Source organism: Amyelois transitella, chromosome 20, assembly GCF_032362555.1.
Source record: "Amyelois transitella isolate CPQ chromosome 20, ilAmyTran1.1, whole genome shotgun sequence".
Lineage (NCBI taxonomy): Eukaryota > Metazoa > Arthropoda > Insecta > Lepidoptera > Pyralidae > Amyelois > Amyelois transitella.
In genome coordinates this window covers 7800568-7818988 of record NC_083523.1, presented here as the reverse complement: position 1 = coordinate 7818988, position 18421 = coordinate 7800568, and the positions used below count along the sequence as shown (strand labels likewise).

Genomic DNA, 18421 nt, shown 5'->3' with positions numbered 1-18421 from the left:
TCTGTCTGTCTGTCTGTTTATAATCAGAAAGGATTTGAAAAAGGTTAAATCTACAATCCAAACTGCAAGTTTGACCTGCCACTGCGGTCTCCCCTGTCCTCCTTCTCTTCTCCTTCCGGGCCTTCGCCTTTAGTCTACTTCAACGTTCACCAAGTTAATAACCTCGCTATCCTCTGGTGATTCCTTGCTGGATCTGGTGTCTATAGCTAGACCCTAGCCTAGTAATTAGTCCTGATACATACATACATACATATGGTCAGGTCTATATCCCTTGCGGGATAGACAGAGCCAACAGTCTTAAAAAGACTGAATGGCCACGTTCAGCTATTTGGCTTAATGATAGAATTGAGATTCAAATAGTGACAGGTTGCTAGACCATCGCCAAAATTAAATCCCAAGTTAAGCCTATTCCTTAGTCACCTTTTACGACATCCATGGGAAAGAGATGGAGTGGTCCTATTCTTTTCTGTATTAGTGCCGGAAACCACACGGCACTTATACAAAAAATCACTAGTCACACTAGTCCTAGTAAAGGTTGTAGTTATTCTATAGATCTTTAAATTATCTCTCATCTCTCTTACTTGCAAAGTTTTACCTTAACGTCACAATATGTTTATATGGTATAGAAACTATGTTTATTATACATTATTATTATCACCCATACATATCACCCATACAAAGGTTCTCACCTTTGTATGGGTGATAATAATAAGAGATGCTTAACCCAATGGTAGACTGTTATAGAATAGAATAGAATATTTATTTGCTTAGGGTTTACAAAAGGTGTAGAATAAAATATATTTCCTCCTGGTCAGCCATTAATTATAGCATGCAATTTATTATAATGTTAGATAATGCTATCAGCATTAAGTCCGCCTATTGTGCTTTACAAATTGTAATTGTTACAATAAAGAATAAATAAATAAAAAAAAATGTTGAACGACAGTAATAGCACAAATATTTTTTATAAAACGTCGGCACTACATAGAAACTATGCGAAAAATAGTAAATTAAAGCTGATAATTACAGCCATCTAAGTTAAATAAGCATTAGAAATGTTTGAAAACATCGACTTGGATCAATTGAGGGCTGTTATGGTCGAAGAAGCGGTTTTATAGAATGCATCTGGAGCAATGTAACAATAATTATAGCATTTCTGTTCAAACGACAATTTAAATATCTTTAAATTTAGTTTTATTTTTCTATTTTTCATCACATCTATATTCCTTGTCGGGTAGACAGAGTCAAAGGTCTTGAGAAGACTGAAATGCCAATGCCACCAATAAATTATGGAATTGAGATTGAAATTTTTACTAGACCATCGTTTATAAGAAGATTCTCAATTATATTAGCTTAGTATCCTTTTACGAAATCCATGGGAAATATATGGAGTGGTCCTATTATTAAGTGCTGGGTACCACAAGGCATTATTTGTGTTTATGTTAAGCTTAACTCCTTTTTCTTATTTAAAAATTTCATTTCCATATACTTTCCTTAACCTGCCAGAATTACAATTAAACATAACAAAATGAAAATATGAAAAGAACAGATGTCTTTAGGAAGGTAAATATTACAATTTTGGAAAATGTATCTCCAAGGGAGTAGAAATTCCACCATACACAAATATTTTTACAATTTCTCTCACTCATGTGCCTAACAAGATAGACAGAGCCAATAGTCAGGGACGCCATCATTTGCCTCTGATAGGGAAATGATGATCTTAGAAAGAAAGGTTGTTAAGAAAAACTCAACTTAGCTATTTGAAAGCACGGCTGTTTTAGAGACATATAGCTAGTTTGTCGTGAACTGGGTTCACCTGCCGTGTGCTATAAATAAAAGAGGTATGCAGGTTGACAATTGCTGGATATGTGGGATGACGACTAGGGCTGTCACTACTAAATTCACAAAATTATTAATGGTAGTTATTGCTTTCAAGATTTTTTGAAAGCAAAAACTACCATTAAATATTTAATTTGGGGCTAGTTTAATCTATGTGATTTCCGGATATTTATAGTTATTATAAATATGACATAATTATTAAAAAAAAATATTTATCCGGATAGAAACATACCCGCAAACTGATTTTTTATAAATATCTATGCATAAATATGTATATGAATTACTTTGTGAGTTATTTTATGTCGTAAGGTTATAAACTTGGGATTCTTCTTTAAGGCGACGGGCTAGCACAGATCGTGGCAAGTGGAAAGAGGTAGTCTCTGCCTACCCCTCCGGGAAAGAGGCGTGATTTTATGTATGTATGTATCTATGCATAAATTCACGCCTCTTTCCCAGCTTCCCAAGAGATAGCCTTTCGGATGTTTAACAATTGAGGCAGTATTGATAGTACAACGGATAGTATAGCCTTATAAAATGAAAGGTAACGATACCTTTTATACTGAGCGAGAATTTTCCGGGATTCCCAAAAAAGAGCAATCAAAAAAGTTTTACGCTGGCAGAGATATGTAGAAGCTAAGAACAAAATAAGTACATATATTCGAATCAGACTGATCTATAAATGTGAACTATGATTAGTACCATCCCTAACCATGATTCAAAGTAATTAGTCCCTCGTCAAAGACTTGCAAGGCGCCGGCGCCGTCTGGCACGCCAGAGTGCCTCAGACGAAGCATGTCTATGTTAACTACCTAATTATTTATTCCTCCTATTTCATTCCTTAATTATCTCAATGAAATTCTTTGAATTACCCTTGAGTTCAAGACAGTTCGGCTTTTTGTTAAGTTTGAAATGTGACAATTATTTCACAGGTTTTGCTTCCTGTTTTAGTAATGTTGAACTGTGGTAATGATTCCGTGTGGTTCCCGGCAGTGCCGTGTGGTTCCCGGCACCAATAAAAAAAAGAATAGGACCATTCCATCTCGTTCCCATGGATGTCGTAAAAGGTGACTAAGGGATAGGCTTATAAACTTGGGATTATTCTTTTAGGCGATGGGCTAGCAACCCATCACTATTTGAATCTTAATTCTATCATTAAGCCAAACAGCTGAACGTGGCTATCAGTCTTTTCAAGACTGTTGGCTCTGTCTACCCCGTAAGGAATAAAGACGTGATCATATGTATGTGGTAATGATGAGTTAGTTTTACGACGTGAGCCGTGTGGTTTTTAATACTTCAGAGAACATCCTGTCACCACGATAGGTAAAAAGGTATGTTTGCGTTCCGCTTGTATACATTAAAAACTACTATTTCGTCTTGAACCCAAGGAAATTGTTAGTTTGAGGTGTGAAAAGAATTACATACATACATATAATCACTTCTATATCCCTTGGGGGTAGACAGAGAATTTCTTAAATTTAATAATACCTTCTTTCTTTTTATGCATCAATCGTATACCAAGCTGGATTAGGAGCCCTTATAATGATTCCCTGATGATTAAATCTGACTTAACGTAGGTCCTGGTCATTGGTCACTTCGCTTTACAGGAATGTCCACGGGATTAGCGCTAGGAAGCTGACTTATTTCTTTATTCATATTTAAATAATCTATCAGTCGTTTTAAAATCTTTTAATTGGTCTTTTAATTTGTCTAAAACCTGTCAATCTGAGTCTCAATTCCAACATTAACCCATACGGCGGATCCTAGCCCAATGAGTCGAAATCATTCTAGACTATTGGATCTGTCTATCCATTACAGAGAACAGGTTCATCCCATGCCCCAAGGTATACACAGATCCAATTTTAAGCACCATATATCATTATGATTATGGTGCAATTCTAGGTGGGTAATTCCTTTATTTCCCACCGAGTCAGTTAAAACAAAACTTCGTATAAAATGTTAATAACGCTTCTCATGAACGACAGTTAACTGATGTAGACATTTCATGAATTGCCTAGTAAACAATTACTGGTCATAAAACTGAGAATTAAAATAAAGATAAAAAGTTACTGAATAAGCCAACTGGCATTCAATTTCTAGTGAAGTGTTTACAGAGCATGTTGGGATTTTATTTAGTTTAACCTTTAAAACGTACTTATTCAAAATTAAAACAGTTCTGAGGGAGAAGATACTGAGCGAAATGCGAGTAGAACCGCGCACGAAAGTTTAGGTACTACATACAATAACATACATACTTTTTAGTATTCAAAATGAGTATTGGTTAAAACTTTTTACTTCGTTTACCAGGTTGCAACTGGCCACATACAAAAAAAATAAAAAGATAATTTTTGAGTTCACTTGGAATTCCAAAAGTTAAGTCATTTGATATTTAGCATAAGTAGATATTATTATTTTATTAAAGTGCATGTTTTTAAAGTTCAAATCAAAGTGCAGTTTCAGTTCATCAAGAGTTCATATAACTATTTTTCAATGAGTGCTTAAACACATACATATAATCTCGTCTATATCCCTCACGGGGTAGACAGAGCCAAATGTCTTGAAAATACTGATAGGTTCAGATATAAAATGACATGGTGCTAGCTCGTCGCCTAAAAGAAAAATCTCAAGTTTAATCTACGGCATACAATAACTCACAAAGTAATTCATATATATTATTTTACATTTCTCAATAAAAAAGTGCTTCTGTTAAACGCATTGTATGGTGGGCTCAGGAGATAGCTGTGACACCTCGCATTGATAAGAGTATGGGGGGTGGCCCAGATCTCTTTTGAGCCGTATGTACCTACATGGTAGACATACAATTACGTCTTTATCCACTACGGAAGACAAAATCGGTTGTGGCAAAGCACGAGAAAGTAAGTAATTCACCGGAAAAAGATTGTTCCAGAAGTTGATCCGATTTTTTATCTTGCTGATCGGGGACTTAATCCAAGACCTTGTTGCCTCACTACACTGTCCAGAACAATCAAATGCATTCGGGGTAGATTTACTTGATACTGATTTCAATAAGAAAAAAAATCTATAAGAATATTGTGTTTTGTAAACATTAACTTATGACTGTTGCAGATTGAGAAATAAATAAATAATCAAATGAACTTGTGCCAAAATGTTTGTCTACGCTACACATTTACAGTTTCGGTGGCGCGGTAGTGCGCTTGTCTGTGACACCAGAGGTCCCGTGTTCAAATCAAGGCCAGGGTATGATGAGAAATGAACTTTCTCTATTTGGTCTTGGATGTATATTTATATAAGTATATATTATAAAACATAATATCTTTGTGATACGAGGTTTCGAACTTACTTCGAGACCAAGTGCCGTGTGGTTCCCGGCACCAATACAATGCCGTGTGCTAGCAACCTGTCACTAGTTGAATCTAAATTCTATCATTAAGCCAAATAGCTGAACGTGGCCTTTTCAAGACTGTTGGCTCTGTCTACCCCGCAAGGGATATAGACGTGACCATATGTATGTATGTATGTTCGAGACCAACTCAATCTGTGTAATTTGTCCCGTATATATAGTCGTCCGTAATATAATAACCTAATACCTGAAGTTAACATGGATCACTCCCGCCGGACATTCTGTTCTAATATAGCTCCCGCTCCAGAATCCACCTGCAATTACACTCCAAGAATTCGTGTCGTCACACGTCATGCTTTATGTTGTCTTCAGTAATCAAATCAGGCATTCTACTGATTAATTTTGCCATTAAAAAACAGCGAAAGTAGTGAGCAACATCTTTGTGTTAAACTGATTTTAAATTTATAAATAATACAGATACTTTACGTGCCGTTTTTTGCCGTGTGGGGCTCCCGGCACCAAAAGAAAAAGAATAGGACCACTCCATCTCTTTCCCGTGGTTGTCGTAAAAGGCGACTAAGGGATAGGCTTATAAACTTCGGATTCTTCTTTTAATCTCTCTCTTCGCCTTATATGGTGTTCGGCACTCTTAGGTTTAAGTTCATGCGCACGCGCTTAGCATCTTTCGTGACGTCATGCTTCGGCCGATACGAGTACCTTCTACCTAAAGCCTGACAGAGAGACATAATCAGACATTTGTTCATCAAAAATTCTTTTTTTTATTGGTGCCGTGTGGTTTCCGGCACCAATAAAAATAAGAATAGGACCACTCCATCTCGTTTCCATGGATGTCGTAAAAGGCGACTAAGGGATAGGCTTATAAACTTGGGATTCTTCTTTTAGGCGATGGGCTAGCAACCTGTCACTATTTGAATCTCAATTCCATCATAAAGCCAAATAGCTGAACGTGGCCATTCAGTCTTTTCAGGACTGTTGGCTCTGTCTACCCCTCAAGGGATGTAGACGTGACCATATGTATGTATATTGTATTTAAAAATCTTTGTATATCTTTAATTTTTGCGTGGTAACAGTGGACTGCTAAACTGCTATGCTTCGCGACATCTCTCTCTTCGCCTTATGTGGTGTTCGGCACTCTTAGGTTTAAGTTCATGCGCACGCGCTTAGCATCTTTCGTGACGTCATACTTCGGCCTAAACGAGTACCTTCTACCTAAGGCCTGACAGAGAGACATAATCAGACTTTTGTTTACCAAAACTCTTCAGGTTTTTATGACCTCATATATCTGCCTTTCAGCATTATAAGTATGTCTACTGCATGACTTGTAGATTGCCGTGAATAGTGGAAATACCTAATACGCTTTCTACAGAAAAATCTATGAGTGGCTTGGTTTCTTTCTTTTCGGGCTAGCTAGGCTAGGATAGGGCGGCAAAAAAATTACGTTCTTAAATCAAATAAATGACTTAGAAAGAAAACGCGAGGAAAACTGTTACCATGATCCAATATGAGTAAGATTCTCCTGAAAAGGTTGCGGAGGTCACACGGGAGTCGCTTTATGTAAAAACCTGACTTACTCTATCCAGAATCGTGGAAAAGCGTAACACTGTCCATTCTGAACCTTCTATGTTTTGTGACGCCACGAAAATAGACGGCGCCAGATACCTGGCGTCGAACATGCTTATTTATTAATAACCCTAATGTTATTGGCTTTCTGTGAGTATTCTCGTACCTTCGTAAATTGTATTAAAATTAATAGTATTTCGTTTAGCAATTATTAATATGTAGGAAATTTATTGGATATCTCTGATTATTATAGAAGTACATCAGTCCCCGTAGCATGACACGCTTGACGCCGTTTTTATCGCGCGAAAAACTATCGCTGTCCCGTTTTATATCATAATTAAAAGCGAAACAGCGATAGTTTATCGAGCGATTAAGAAGACGTTATGCGTGCCATGATACGGGGTCTTCTAGTTTGTAGTGAGGATCAATATTTATACAACAAAAGGGTTTCATTACGATTTGTTCAATCGTTACGCGAATTAGGGAGTACAAAATGTAATATAAAAAAGGCAGGCAGGATTTTTGTGACAAACAGTCCATCGTATAGACAGGCAGGTTTTTGCACCACTTAATATAAGTCGTTTCCCGCGTCATCCGCAAACATCTATGTCTGTATGTATGTTTAGATCTTTAAAACTGCACAACGGATTTTGATGCAGTTTTTTTAGTAGACGGAATGATTTAAGAGGAAGGTTTCTATCTATAATTACTACACATGCAAAGCCAGAGGGGGTCGTTAGTTTATTATAAGTATGCATTGGCTGGGATTGGCCTCTCTCATTGCCCGCTTTTGTTCAGTAGCAGGACATTAGATTGTAGGTCCCATAAACCACAACTTGGGGCCGATAACAATACACAGGGAATGCGGAAGGCTCTAGAGGCATTGTGACCAGGTCTAATTGAACATAAAGTATGGGAGCAAACATAGATGTATATTTAGTAGATCACGCATCGTTACTTCAGATAGAGACTCAAATAACTTTGTAGAGGAAAAATGCATGTGATATGCTAAAGAAGAACTAATCCAATTCAAAGAAAAGAATAGAACTAATGTGTAAGAAATAGATGAGTGATGAAACAAAATATAATGTAGAAGACTAATGGGTTAATTTAAGTTGCACCGATAACATGAATGAGATATTTCACTGTCAAAAATTAAATACTAAAACTGTTACAACCAGCCTTATACGACATCTACGGGAACGAGATGGAGTGGTCCTTTTCTTTTTTTTACACGGATACACACGGCGACTAAAGGATAGGCTTATTAACTTGGGATTCTTTTTTAAGCGATGGGCTAGCAACCTGTCACTATTGGAATCCCAATTCTATTATTAAGCCAAGCAGCTAAGCGTGGCCTTTCAGTCTTTTGGTGACTGTTGGCTATGTCTACCCCGCAAGGGTATATAATCGCATAGACGTGATTTTATGTTATGTTACTTGAGAGCTGCCGCGAATGTAAGTATAAGTAGTGTTGACGTATCTAAATAGATAAATATCTATGTGAGAATGAGTTTATGTAACACCAAGATGGTCTAGGTTCAAATAGAAAGGACAATTTGTTTTAAGTGTTGCTGTTGTAGTTTGTATCTCTTTGTTTAGGTAGAATGACAAAAACAGAGATTTTATTTGGAGTAGACTTTTTTGAAAAGTGATTTACTGATGTTTCAATTGTTTTCAGCGCCTGACAATGGAAGTACTCTATTTATAATTTACATGAATGTGCCGTGTCTATTTTTCTTTGTAATGAGTTAGTGTTGACATTGTTAAATAATTTCATAAAAATAACGAGCAGATAAGATAAGTAATGATTTATTTACTTTAAAAAAATCCTTATGTATTTAAACAAAATACAAACATATACCTTTATATACATTGGTACCTTTATAGGTGTACATTTACGGAACAAATCCCACGGATTTAAATGAACAAAACGAGTGGTTTGCAAAACACAATAATCGTAATTTTCTCCTTATATTATTTATTATTGCAACGTTTTTCCTCATTTTTATTTCCTCAATAAATTTATGATTAACTTTTGAGCAGTAAAATGATGATAAGGTTTTTAACAAAACAAAATTTTAATTTAATCTTGGACATAAAAGGAAAATGGTAGTGAATGAGAGAATATTTTAGAAAAAAAGGAACAAAACAGGCAAAATATTGGACGACACGTATAAAAATGTAAAAATTGCACCGTAATTTTTTATTTTTCAGTTTCGTTATCACATAACATGAGCATCTTTTAATCTTTTATAAACAATACACATCAAATCAAGATTTAGCCTAAAACAAATAATACATGATCACATCACAAAATACCCTGACAGTTAATTAAACAGCAGTTATTATCTTCAACTTCGGAGAAAACATTAACACGTCTAGATAACCATGTTATTTATAAACAAGTCTTACTGATATCTAGAGACCTCATTATTTGGAAAGAATACAGGTGAATCGTTATATGGTGTAGTCGCGTGACTAGATCTATGTATACTGGGGTCATGGAACTTAACTAATGTTTGGAGCAAATGCTGTTGTTCCATCAGCAATGTGTTCAAATGCCTCATTTCTTGATCTATCTTCTTCAAATTAAACGTCGTCTGGTCAATCTTCTCTTGCATTCCTCTTATTTCTATATTCATCGTCGTGTCTTGTGTCTTTGGTTCGTTCTTAAATTTGGATGAATATCTGTTCTTATGCAAAATTTCCTTCACCGATCCTCCAGATTTAATTTTGTTTAGCTGTGCTAGTTCGTAAGCCGCCATCATTATGTCGGTAGGCAACCTTTTCTCTCGAGGATTCAATGGCTTCACAATAAGTATTACTTTCCCAGCTTCAGGTGACACTAATGCCGTTCTGTAAACGTATTTGTGAAGACATTTCGGCAGCACAGCACTGAACATACCCATTTCTACGAACAATATTAGCTTTGTTTGCCTTACCAATTTCGATAAACCAGCAGTTTTGCGAAGACCTTGAATGTCGTGTACCGCGATACCGACAAGCAAATTCATCAAGATAATAGTGACAAACATAAGGAACAGGATGAAAATAATTTGTGATGATATTTCAAATAAAAGTGGTGGATCATCTTGTTTTATAGGGTCATTGATGAGAATACTCAAGTTCAACTCTCCTACCATCATCGATAGTGTGGAAATAAAACCCATCAGAGGATTTGAAAACATTTCCTCGTTTGGAAATACTACACAGAAGCATATAGTGAAACCGAGAAGTACGCAAACGTAAGCTAAGAGTAGTTTTAAGAATTCAGTCAATACTTTCTGATACATCGCTACGTAATCGCCGAACATTGGAAGCTGGCCCATTAGTAACATAAGGTTTGTCCACGCTCCTAACACTGCGTACCCGCCAACATGGTTCTGCCAACTGTAGTCATCGTTTATGTCATACAGCGAAAATACAGATAATAGAACAAACCACTCCATCAAATTTTCAAAAGTCGTGAAATATTGGTGCATACTTGAATACCCAGTAATACCAGTCAACTTTCGCACAATTTCAAATGCAGTGATAGCTATTAGGATCCACCTTTCAAATTCTATGGGGTTCTTCTTCAACATAACGCCAAGAAGCGATTGTTTTTGGCACAATTCATTCGGAACTCCATATTTCACTGAATATTTTCCTTTGCATGTTTTCACAACTGTCGTCAAGACGTAAATTGATAGAAATGATACAAACAAGAAACAAAAGATAAGCCTCGCCAGGTAAAATTTTCTGATCTTTCGCCACTTCATGAACAGAAATGCCGAGCACAGTGGATGTAATAATATGTCTTTTTGACCTTCATCAATTAAGCTATTCAAATAAGTTATTTCTCGGGGGTAAGAAAATTTTAACAGTTTGCCGAAATCGAATTCTATTTGTACTTCTTCATTTGCTTCGGTCGGTCGACTTATGGATATTCCACTGTCTAAGTTGTGTCGCAGGATAGCCAGAGATTTAGGCGTTTTCCTAGCAATAACACTTAAGGCAGTATGTCCTTTCTTTGATTTTGATGTTACATCAGCGCCTAAAAATATCAATGTTTCAACACATGGCGTCAACCCGTCTATAGCAGCTAGATGTAGAGGGGAGTATCCGTAAACATCTTTTTTATTTACCTGTGCTCCCCAACTCACGAGCATGTCAATTATATCCGAAGCACGCTCAGAACCACATATCGCAGCATGTAGTGGTGTCCTTTTATCAGAGTCTTCAATATTAGGATCTGCATTACCGTCTCTTAGTAAAGCTTCCACACATTCCAGACTAGAGCATCTGGCTGCCAGATGTAGCGCTGTGAAACCTCTGTGATTGATTGTATTCGCTTTTGCACCTTCGGCCAAAAGGAGTTCCACACATTCCGCGTACCCACGAGCCGCTGCTAAATGCAAAGCGGTACATTCTTTGTCCCTTTGTTTAGTAAGTCCATTTACACTTATCTTAGTTTCCTTAAGTAAATACCCAAGACAACGCACTGATCCGAGCTCTGCAGCTAAATGTAACGCATTTAATCCTCCTGAAGTCACATAACCCGGATCAACACCTGAGCTTATGAACAAATCCATACATTCAACGGCATCTGATCTCACTGCACAATGAACTAGATTATCTTCACAGCCAGCCCTTTGCACTACAGCGTGGAGAGATGCTTCACTCGCAATCAGTATTTCGGCTACTTCAACAGAATTTCCAAAAGCGGCACAATGTAGGGGCGTGAAATATTTTGGAGCATAATCTACATCGGCCCCACGGGAGAGCAAATATAAGGCAGCATTTTTCGCTCCACTGAAAGCGGCTAAATGTAACGCTGAAAGTCCAGCTGGTTCTGCATAGTGTATGTCGGCTCCAGCATTCAAAATAACCGGTAAAAGTTCATCACGTGCCAAAAATGTCGCCCATAATAAAGCTAAATTGATAACAGCTTCTGGCGCAGAGCTGATGTGTTCTTCAATATTTTCTGTAGTAATCAATCCACATTCCATGTCATCGAAAAATCTTCCAGCGCCTAAAGTAACAGCTCTTTCGCAGAGTCCTCTTCTTATGGCTTCTTCTGTTAAACGTGCTTCCAAATCTGGGGCGAGCACGTCAAAACTTTGGTGCATGTTTGGGGCATTTTCAGCGGGTGGTGAAGGGCCGACAAACAGATAATCCTTTGTGGAGTTAGCGTCTCTAGCTGATTCGAGTAGGTCGATGTTCCGTACATGTTTATATCTGACGTTAAGGGGGAACTCTTCGGAATCTCTGGTTCGGGAGCTGAAGCTTCTACTGAGATTGCTTCTTTGCGATGTTCGCGTAGTAGGCGGGCTCTGCCAACTCATCTCGCGATACCCGAAGTTGTCCATGGTCGGAACGCGACTGCTCGTCAATACAGCATCCAGCGTCGTGTTATCAACCTTATCTAGTTTGTTTTACAAATGTTTATTCAGACACTGCGTCTTAATTTATGACAATGTTACATGTGCTCCAATACGCGGGTTCAAGTATTGTATTGTCACGTGCTTTTAATGACAATCAAAGAGATAAAAATAGGTACCTTTTAGGTTTCAATTCTCACTTTTATTTCCGAATAATGTTTGATTACAATACAATTTATCATTTGGAAATGAAACTGGAATTTGGTATATTGGACGGAAGTGTGTGGAGGGAATCTCAAATATTTATATTTGTGATTACTATATAGTCAAAAAGTACGAGCGTTAATGAAGATTAATGTTAAGTGAAGGTGAATGTCTTCTAATATAAAATACATTTATAAAATACTTAATAAGTCATAGTTGTGACAGCAACTAAGTAGTAGTAAATTTATAATATTTTCAGTTATTATTTATTTTTGTCACATTGCTTTCAATTACTAAAAATACGTAACCATTATTTTAAGTACTTAAACCAAACCAAAAGATCATAATTTTTATAATTAATTGACAACATTGTCATTCCAATAGCGACATGTTGCTAGCCCATCGCCTAGAAGAAAAATCCCAAGTTTATTACCCTTTCTCTTAGATGACTATTACGATATCCATGAAAAAGTATTTTTTTTTCTTAAATGCCGGAAACCACACGGCACTCTTACGGTGTAGGCAGTGTAGTACAATAAGATATCTGATAAGTAGTGTTATATCACACTATCAGGCTACTTATTGACTCTATTTACTTGACACAATTAGGAGTAGTCCAAGATCGGTGTATGACTGCAATTCAGAAGCGGGTAAGCCAAACTTTGACGGCCTCTGTGGCGCAGCGGTAGTGCGCTTGTCTGTGACACAACGGGTCCCGGGTTCGAATCCCGGCCAGGGCATGATAAGAAACGATTTTTTTCAGATAAGCCTGGTGCCGTGTGGTTTCCGGCACCAATACAAAAAAGAATAGGACCACTCCATCTCTTTCCCATGGATGTCGTAAAAGGCGACTAAGGGATAGGCTTATAAACTTGGGATTCTTTTTTAGGCGATGGGCTAGCAACCTGTCACTATTAGAATCTCAATTCTATCATTAAGATAAATAGCTGAACGTGGCCATTCAGTCTATTCGAGACCGTTGGCTCTGTCTACCCCGCAAGGGATATAGACGTGACCATATGTATGTATGTATGTAAGCCAGGTTCTTGAATGTTTATATAAATATATACTCTTACTAGCTACGTTGTTTTGCATTTTGTGGGTATGAAAAATAGATTTTGGCCGACTCTCAGACCTGCTCAATATGCTCACAAAATTTCATGAGAATCGGTCAAGCCGTTTCGGAGGAGTACGGGAACGAACATTGTGACACGAGAATTTTATATATAAGATTATTTTTATTTTTTTAGATTATTATTTTTTTTTATTTATTAGTTTATATAATTAAAGTAAAAATGGAATAATTAATTAACTCTCAACAACAGTAGGAAAAAATATTTGCTCGGTTAAACATTTGGTTAACACACGAAGGTCATCGTGCTACATCTTTCACTCAACTACTTTATCTCTCACACCTATCATTTTCAACACAGTGAAAATATTTATTTATATCGTAGTTAGCTTAGACGGTAGTGTCATTTGTTTGTTTGTTGTTTTACCTTTATTGCACTGAAATTTACGCAGTTACAAAGAAGAGTACATACATACATTAAATGACGTCTGTTTCGCTTGCGGGGTAGTCAGAAGCATCAGTCGTGAAAAGACTGATAGGCCACGTTCAGCTGTTTGGCTTAATGATAGAATTGAGATCCAAATAGTGACAGGTTACTAGCCTATCGCCTAATTTAAGAATCCCAAGTTTATAAACCTATCCCTAAGTCGCCTTTCACGACATCCATGGAAAGATATAGAGTGGTCCTATTATTTTTTTTTTAAAAAGAGAGTACTACTTCTACTATTTATATATACGAGTACTATACAGAGATACATACATAAAATCAAAGGCATTAAAGAGTTGTATAAAATTCCTTTATTTGCTATTAATTTGTACACAAAATAATATTATCATCGTCTACATAATATGTTTACCGTCGGCCCAACTTGACATGCCCTACGAAGGGTGACGGCTGATATGTTAAATTAGATTAGACTAACTTTGAAGACAGGTATGGCGGTGGCCTCATTTTCTTACAAACATATCACGTCTTAGTCTTAGAGATAGGTTTATAGACTTCTTCTCAGTCGAACACTCTTGTCAGAGTGGTCGTGGTTGCGCAGATGAGATACATGGAGAGGTGTTCGGCGGGTCGTATTCTTTTCCGAGAGTTCTCTCAGTGATTCGCTTCCATTTCTGCCGGTTGTAGACGTTGCGAGCACAGAATAGAATAGATTTATTTCAAAATTGGATACAAGGTATCACTTATTGACGTCACATAACTTAAATCTAATTATAACTACATTGGAATATGGTAGACTCAGTAGCTTTTTTGATCAGGTCAGTCCAGCGAGTTGGTGATCGGCCGCTTGTTCTCTTGAAGCTTTATAGATTTAGATTTATTTGTAGACTTAGGATTCTTCTTTTAGGCGATGGGCAAGAAACCTGTCATTTGAATCTCAATTCTATCAGTAAGCCAAATAGCTGAACGCGGTCTATTGGTCTTTTTCATGGTTGAGCCAACAGTCGCGACTCTGTTTACGCCGCAAGGGATAAAGATGTGATTGTATGAATGTTTCTATGTGTATAATATGTCTTCATTATTTATTAACTTTTACGACTCATTTGGCGCCTTCTACAAAAAATACAGGCCATATTCATTGACTCTCACCAGAAAAGAGGTGTTGACAGAGCCAACAGTCACAGGCTTCAAGAACAGCAGTTAGCAGAATGAATATCATTTCATGTCGAAAAATTCCCGTGGGATAATGTCAAAACCTGTATTTTTAAAAGTGGCGCTAAATTCTTCCCTTTTTGCCTAAGTGGCGTTTAATTCGATGCTTTTTGTAGGTAGTGCTAATTTAGTCACTTTTTTTGTTAGATGGCGTTAAATAAAACATGTTGTTACCATAGAGTTTGCACTCTATAAACGTATACTCTACGGTCTATCCGAGTTTCAATGTCAAGTCCAACTAACAATCGACGACAATCAATCGGACAGGCCCACTCAGCCGGGAATCGAACCGGCGACCGTGAGGTGATCGCGGGTGTCAGAGAGAGCCGTGTGGCGTGGCGTGTTCTAATAGTTTGATAAGACGGGCTTGCATGAAGAGATTTAAGAATGTAGATGAAACGAGAGATGTGTGCAGAGATCGAGGCAATATTACATACATACATATTATATGTATATGTAATATTGCCTGGATGTGTGCCGTGTGGTTCCCGGCACCATTAAAAAAAAAGAATAGGACCACTCCATCTCTTTCCCACGGATATCGTAAAAGGCGACTAAGGTATAGGCTTATAAACTTGGGATTCCCCTTTTAGGCGATGGGCTAGCAACCTGTCACTATTTGAATCTCAATTCTATCACTAAGCCAAACAGCTGAGCGTGGCCTATCAGTCTTTTCAAGACTGGTGGCTCTGTCTACTCCGCTAGGGATATAGATGTGATCATATGTATGTATGTTTGTGTATACATATATATAACTACGTCTCTATCGCTTACGGGGTAGACAGAGCTAACAGTAGACTTCTGTAGAAAAGAGTGAAGTCGTTCAATTGTGACAGGTTGCTAGCCTATCACCTACAAGAAGAATCCCAAGTTTATTAGCCTCACCCTTATTCGCCTTTTACGACATACGTGGGAAAGAGATAATGGTCTTCTTAGGTAATTCTTAAGTGCCACAAGACCATGTTCCGCTGAAAAAATACTTAGATATCTAAATTGGTTCTAACCCAGATCAAACAAAACGAGGTTCTTACACACCTCTTTTTTATCAGTGGTCATAAACACTGGGTTTGCATGTTAACTGTCAGCACATAAACATCAAGTAAATTCAATATCTCATTGAACAAACATTCTCGATTTATGAGTGTTAATCTGTATGCCTGTTTGTCTGTTTGTCTGACCTTATATCGGAAACAGATTGTTGGTTTAACACCGATATGTTTCATATTTTGTTTAATTTTCATAAGTCATTTGTTAATCAGAGATAGAATATGTATATTTGTTTTTTTTTTTGTATTGGTGCCGTGTGGTTCCCGGCACCAATACAAAAAAGAATAGGACCACTCCATCTCTTTCCCGTGGATGTCGTAAAAGGCGACTAAGGGATAAGCTAACAAACTTGGGATTCTTTTTTAGGCGAGGGGCTAGCAACCTGTCACTATTGGAATCACGATTCTATCATTAAGCCAAATAGCTGAATGTGGCCATTCAGTCTTTTCAAGACTGTTGGCTCTGTCTACCCCGCAAGGGATATAGACGTGACCATATGTATGTATGTATGTATGTGATTAAGGAATTATCATTATTTTGTTACTATGTAGGGATCAAGTGGATAGATGTAGTCTCTGTCTACTCTTTCCGAGAAAGAGGCGTAATTTTATGGTTGTACTTATGTACATACCTTTAGATATTGATGTTAATTAGATATAATTTAGTGCTATTCTCATGTGAAGTGAATTTTGTCATTCTTAATGAGAATAAAGATCTTAAACCTAAAACCTAGTGAGTTCTGCCGCTGCTTCTTCAAGTTCGGCGATTTCGGGTACACTTGACCTGACCTTTCGAATAACGGCAAAAAAAGTCGTAACAAAAGTTGTTCTGATAAGCCATTTCTGTTAGCGTATAAAAATTGAAGATTTGGAACACCTAATACAGAGCCATTAAATACCAGATCCGAATTATGGAAAAGTCGTCTTAACAAAAGTTGTTCAACCAGATGAGCATTTTCTTTTAGCGAAAAAAAATAGAAGATCTAGATCATGCAATGCAGAAGCCAAAGGGACTCTGTAATATGTACGGAAATTTGAGTAAATTTAATAACCTAAACCTTCGTATTTCCGATAACACGCAAACGGAGTTGCGGGTAACAACTAGTCTATTATATAAAAAATGTACTTTTCTATCCACACTTTCCTTGTATGTTTAAACCACCTTAGAACCCTGTTATTACATCTTCTTTCACATCATAACATTCACTTATCGCGATATTTCTTATCCTATCACTCAATTAAACATCGATCGGTGTATAATCGGTGTTAAATTGTGTGACAGGCTCCAATTTCCACCGGATTCATTCCGTTTTCAAATTACACTGCATCATTTATAGGTAAATGATCCTGTAAGGGTTTCTTTATTTCATCTTCGGAGGTGTGGAACCCTAATTAATAAAGTTTTATAAACACGACATACTTACGACTTTTTGACATTTCTTTGATGTGCTTTAAATCAGTTTCGTATGTTTGAATAATTCAGGAAAATTATGACTTATTGCCAAATGCATTCTGCTTGTATACAACCGCAAATCAAATATATAAAATTTGATGAAGATATGTACATAAGACAGAACTCTGTAAAATATATCTGTTTGTTACGGAGGTCAGACTGGGAGTGCTTTTTGTAAAAACCTGACTTATTCCAATCCAAGGTCATGGTCAAAAGGTGCACTCCAGTCAGTAAGGTGACTGGGAATAACGATAAGAAGAATAAGAAAATAAATAAGATAATATTAATATAATTAATAAATGATTTCTTAAAGGGGGTTGGCTAACAACCTGTCACTGTTTGGGTCTCTATTCCATTATTCAGACATACAGCTGAGCGTGGCCTTTCAATCAGGCTCTACCCTACTTTTATGCAGAAAGAGAATTTAAACTAATTAATTACGGTTGTAAAAGTACATTATTTAAAGAAGCCGAAAATGTCTTATTACGTAACTACCTATATCGTAACATTACACTTGCTGTGGTCAGAAAAAGGAATTAAATGTACCTATCTGTCAGGTTAAAAATAAAGTCTAGCATGATTTAATTAAAGACCTAACAATATGAAAGTGCTGTTTTTCTTGAATACAACGTATAATAACATCGTTAGCACGCAGATATATGATTTACGACGGACAGCCGTCTTTTGCATTTCTTAATTAATATACGTTATATTTTTTATCCCTCTTTGCAGTCGCATCCTGAACGGAAAATATGGAAAGAACAGAATAAAATATATATTATTTTAGTTAGAACTTTACTTATAACTTTCTTATTATAATTGTAATTGTTATTGTAATCATAATATAAAAAGAAGAACCTCTCTCTTAATCGCCTTTTACGATT

The 18421-nt window shown here is 36.8% G+C and overlaps 1 protein-coding gene across 1 annotated transcript; it reads right to left on the bottom strand.

Annotated features, from left to right (window-relative positions):
- Positions 1-8533: 8533 nt before the first annotated feature.
- Positions 8534-12127, bottom strand: LOC106131699 (transient receptor potential channel pyrexia-like). Its single transcript, XM_013330872.2, has one exon. The coding sequence runs from the start codon at positions 12091-12093 to the stop codon at positions 9151-9153; it is 2943 nt and encodes a 980-aa protein (XP_013186326.1). The 5' UTR covers positions 12094-12127; the 3' UTR covers positions 8534-9150.
- Positions 12128-18421: the final 6294 nt, after the last annotated feature.